Source organism: Ailuropoda melanoleuca, unplaced genomic scaffold (genome assembly GCF_002007445.2).
Source record: "Ailuropoda melanoleuca isolate Jingjing unplaced genomic scaffold, ASM200744v2 unplaced-scaffold63541, whole genome shotgun sequence".
Taxonomy (NCBI): Eukaryota; Metazoa; Chordata; class Mammalia; order Carnivora; family Ursidae; genus Ailuropoda; species Ailuropoda melanoleuca.
This window is the reverse complement of record NW_023237772.1, coordinates 268-1,118: the sequence shown is the minus strand read 5'-3', so window position 1 is coordinate 1,118 and position 851 is coordinate 268. Positions and strand designations below refer to the sequence as shown.

General features: G+C 46.5%; 1 protein-coding gene across 1 annotated transcript; it reads left to right on the top strand.

Moving 5' to 3' along the window:
* Nucleotides 1-6: 6 nt before the first annotated feature.
* On the top strand, nt 7-552 carry LOC117800097 (olfactory receptor 52N1-like; the record flags this gene model as incomplete). Its single annotated transcript, XM_034652629.1, has 1 exon — nt 7-552. A coding segment is annotated over one exon (546 nt), but the record flags the coding sequence as incomplete, so codon positions are not given.
* Nucleotides 553-851: the final 299 nt, after the last annotated feature.

The window sequence follows — 851 nt, the reverse complement described above, 5'->3', positions numbered from 1 at the left end:
CTCACTAATGCAGTCATTGCCAGGGCTGGACTCCTCACTTTTCTTAGAGGTGTGATTCTTGTTATCCCTTTCCCTTTCCTCACCAAGCGCCTGCCATACTGCAGGGGCAATGTCATACCTCACACTTACTGTGACCACATGTCTGTGGCCAAGATATCCTGTGGCAATGTTAGGATCAATGCTGTCTATGGTTTAGTGGTTGCCCTTCTGATTGGGGGCTTTGATATCTTGTGCATAACAATCTCCTACACCATGATCCTTCGAGCAGTTGTGAGTCTCTCATCAGCAGATGCCCAGCAGAAGGCCTTCAGCACATGCACTGCCCACATATGTGCCATTGTCATCACCTATGTCCCAGCCTTCTTCACCTTCTTTACTCACCGGTTTGGGGGACACACTATCCCTCCACACATACACATTATTATGGCTAATCTGTATCTGCTCATGCCTCCCACAATGAACCCTATTGTGTATGGGGTGAAAACCAAACAGATACGAGAAAGTGTCATTAGATTCTTGCTTAAGGGAAAAGACAGTTCTCATAACATTTAAGTAGTCTTCTGAGAGGTTAGAATTCTCTCAGCCAGGTTGAGATCACCAAGTCTGTAAGGAACTCTCCAAACGAAAGCAGGTATCTGGCCGCAGGGAATATTTCCGCGGGACTTTAATTCTTCTGCCTCCTTTTAAAGGGCACCACTATGCCCATTAGTAAAGACTTTCTCTCCTGAAATTCCACGCTCTTCAAAGACTCTTTTTTTTTATTTGAGCGAGCACACAAGCAGGGGGAGCAACAGACAGAAAGAGAGAAGCAGGCTCTCCACTGAGCAGGGAGCCCAATGCAAGGCTTGATC